The sequence below is a fragment of the Citrus sinensis genome, chromosome 2 (assembly GCF_022201045.2).
Source record: "Citrus sinensis cultivar Valencia sweet orange chromosome 2, DVS_A1.0, whole genome shotgun sequence".
Taxonomy (NCBI): Eukaryota; Viridiplantae; Streptophyta; class Magnoliopsida; order Sapindales; family Rutaceae; genus Citrus; species Citrus sinensis.
Window position 1 is genome coordinate 30,501,629 of NC_068557.1, and position 1,995 is coordinate 30,503,623.

Consider the following 1,995-nt stretch of genomic DNA (forward strand, 5'->3'; position numbering starts at 1 on the left):
TTCCAGATCCACTGCTGTTATTCTTTTTAAATACCTGAGCAAAAGTATTGATATGATATAAAATTTTATTAATTCTCCAAAACTGCTCGAGGAATTGTCACCCGTGTGCACGCTTGACTTTAATAAAGCAAGCAACGCCTTGAACAAAGAAAACGAAAAGAAATTGAAGATAAATAGGCAGTTTTAACGGCCTCAATTAAGAACTATGACTTCCCTTAATTTAGTTTTGATGACTGAAAAATGCTGCATTGGTTAGAGGGGAAACAAAAAAAGAAAAAGGAGAAACCCCATGCACTCGACCGCTCAGCCGCAGCGGTTATCTTGCATGGGTCAAAACTCAAATATTTATGAGCTTTGGAAACAATGGAATTTTAAATTAATTATAATTAGGTAGAAGGTTAGAGCGTATGAAACAAGTTGGGCGGGTTTAACAATTGATCCAGCCCGTTAAACAGAGAAGCCCGTTTTTATCTGCTTCGCAATGCGGCAAAAAAGAATCGGTATGCTTTGTTACAGATCTTCTTTACGAGCTTTAACTCTTTTCTAACACACAGGAATAGGACAAAAATTTACTGCCAATACTAAAATTCATTTCGCAGCATGCCAACCAAATTGAGAGACATCGATCTGAAGTAGAATTTATGACTTGTGAATAAAATAACAATTACAAAATTCAAGGCAAATGAAATCATTAATACTAGTATATATATTATTTTTAGAGGAACGAACACGTTCTTTGCTTGCGTTGCTTTTTCTTTGGTTTCGGTGGCCGTAAAGCGACCTTTATTGCAGCATCAAACACAGTCTTAATATTCTGAAAAATAATAATAAAACAAAAATCAAAATCAGCCTAAGCACTTGAAGGAGTTAAGAGATCAATGCAAATGCTCTGAATGAATGAATGTATTTTGGTACCTCTTGAGTTTTTGCGCTGCATTCCAAGTAAGTGACAGCACCAATCATTTTCTTCAATTCTTCTCCCTGCTCAACATTCTCGCATTTAACGCAGACAATAGCATATTAATTAGAATTGTCATTTGTTACCCATACCTGAGATGTTGTTATTGGCGTTGCTCCAGGATGACCACTCGAGAACTGCTTGTCTTCTCTTAAATCTACACTTCAACATGAACCGTGGCATATATGGTGATGGTCAAATTAGAGAAGGCTAAGACTCAAGATTATTGTGATGCTTAACTTAATGATTTATCGGCTTACCTAGTTTTGTGCCCACAAGCACGATTGGCACGTTGGGAGCGTAATGCCTTAGCTCAGGGATCCACTGTTACCCAGTAAATTATGTTCAAGTTTATATAGCAACTGGATGATAATAATTTTGAAGAAAATATGTGATGCAACGCAACGCGCAAGAACTAATTATTTACATTGAAACAAAAAACGAGCAAGAGAGATGAAAAACCTTTTTGTAGACGTTCTCATAACTGGCCTTGCTGATTAGAGAAAAGGCCAACAGAAATACATCAGCTCCTCTGTAACTTAGAGGCCTCAGCCTGTTGTAATCTTCTTGCCCTGTATGTGATTCACGATCGGATTATGTTAATCAACTATCTTGATCTGAATCACCCTATCTAATGAAGTTATAAAAGCTTTGAGCTTATTACCTGCAGTGTCCCATAGTCCAAGATTCACTGTACTACCATCCACCACAACATTGGCACTGAAGTTGTCAAAAACTGTTGGAATATAGTCCTGCACAGAAAGCAAAATCAATTTCGTAATTTTGAAAACTGATAGCTATGATAACTTCAGTAACGTCAATTTCATAGAAAGAAGCGTACCGTTGGAAAGGTGTTGCTCGTGTAGGAAATGAGCATACATGTCTTCCCTACGGCCCCGTCCCCCACGGTCACGCACTTGATAAATCTTGCTGTACTCATATTTCAAGTCCTTAATTTCTCAGAATATTAAGACGAGAATGGAGAAGAATGTTGAGGATTGGAAAGTATGGAAAGAGTTATTTAACAACTTGATACA

The 1,995-nt window shown here is 37.1% G+C and overlaps 1 protein-coding gene across 1 annotated transcript; it reads right to left on the reverse strand.

Annotated features, from left to right (window-relative positions):
• Window positions 1-578: 578 nt before the first annotated feature.
• Window positions 579-1,995, reverse strand: LOC102626063 (rac-like GTP-binding protein RAC13). The gene is made up of 7 exons (XM_006467635.4): window positions 1,800-1,995; window positions 1,623-1,710; window positions 1,421-1,530; window positions 1,219-1,282; window positions 1,051-1,115; window positions 916-981; window positions 579-814 (listed from the first exon to the last, which is right to left on the reverse strand). The coding sequence occupies exons 1-7, from the start codon at window positions 1,896-1,898 to the stop codon at window positions 716-718; spliced, it is 591 nt and encodes a 196-aa protein (XP_006467698.1). The 5' UTR covers window positions 1,899-1,995; the 3' UTR covers window positions 579-715.

Coding starts and splice junctions, on each gene's coding strand:
- LOC102626063 (XM_006467635.4), bottom strand. CDS start 1,898: ATGAGTACAGCAAGATTTATCAAGTGCGTGACCGTGGGGGACGGGGCC. Junction 1,711..1,799: donor CGAGCAACACCTTTCCAACG/GTACGCTTCTTT, acceptor CTTTCTGTGCAG/GACTATATTCCAACAGTTTT. Junction 1,116..1,218: donor GCTTGTGGGCACAAAACTAG/GTAAGCCGATAA, acceptor GTTGAAGTGTAG/ATTTAAGAGAAGACAAGCAG.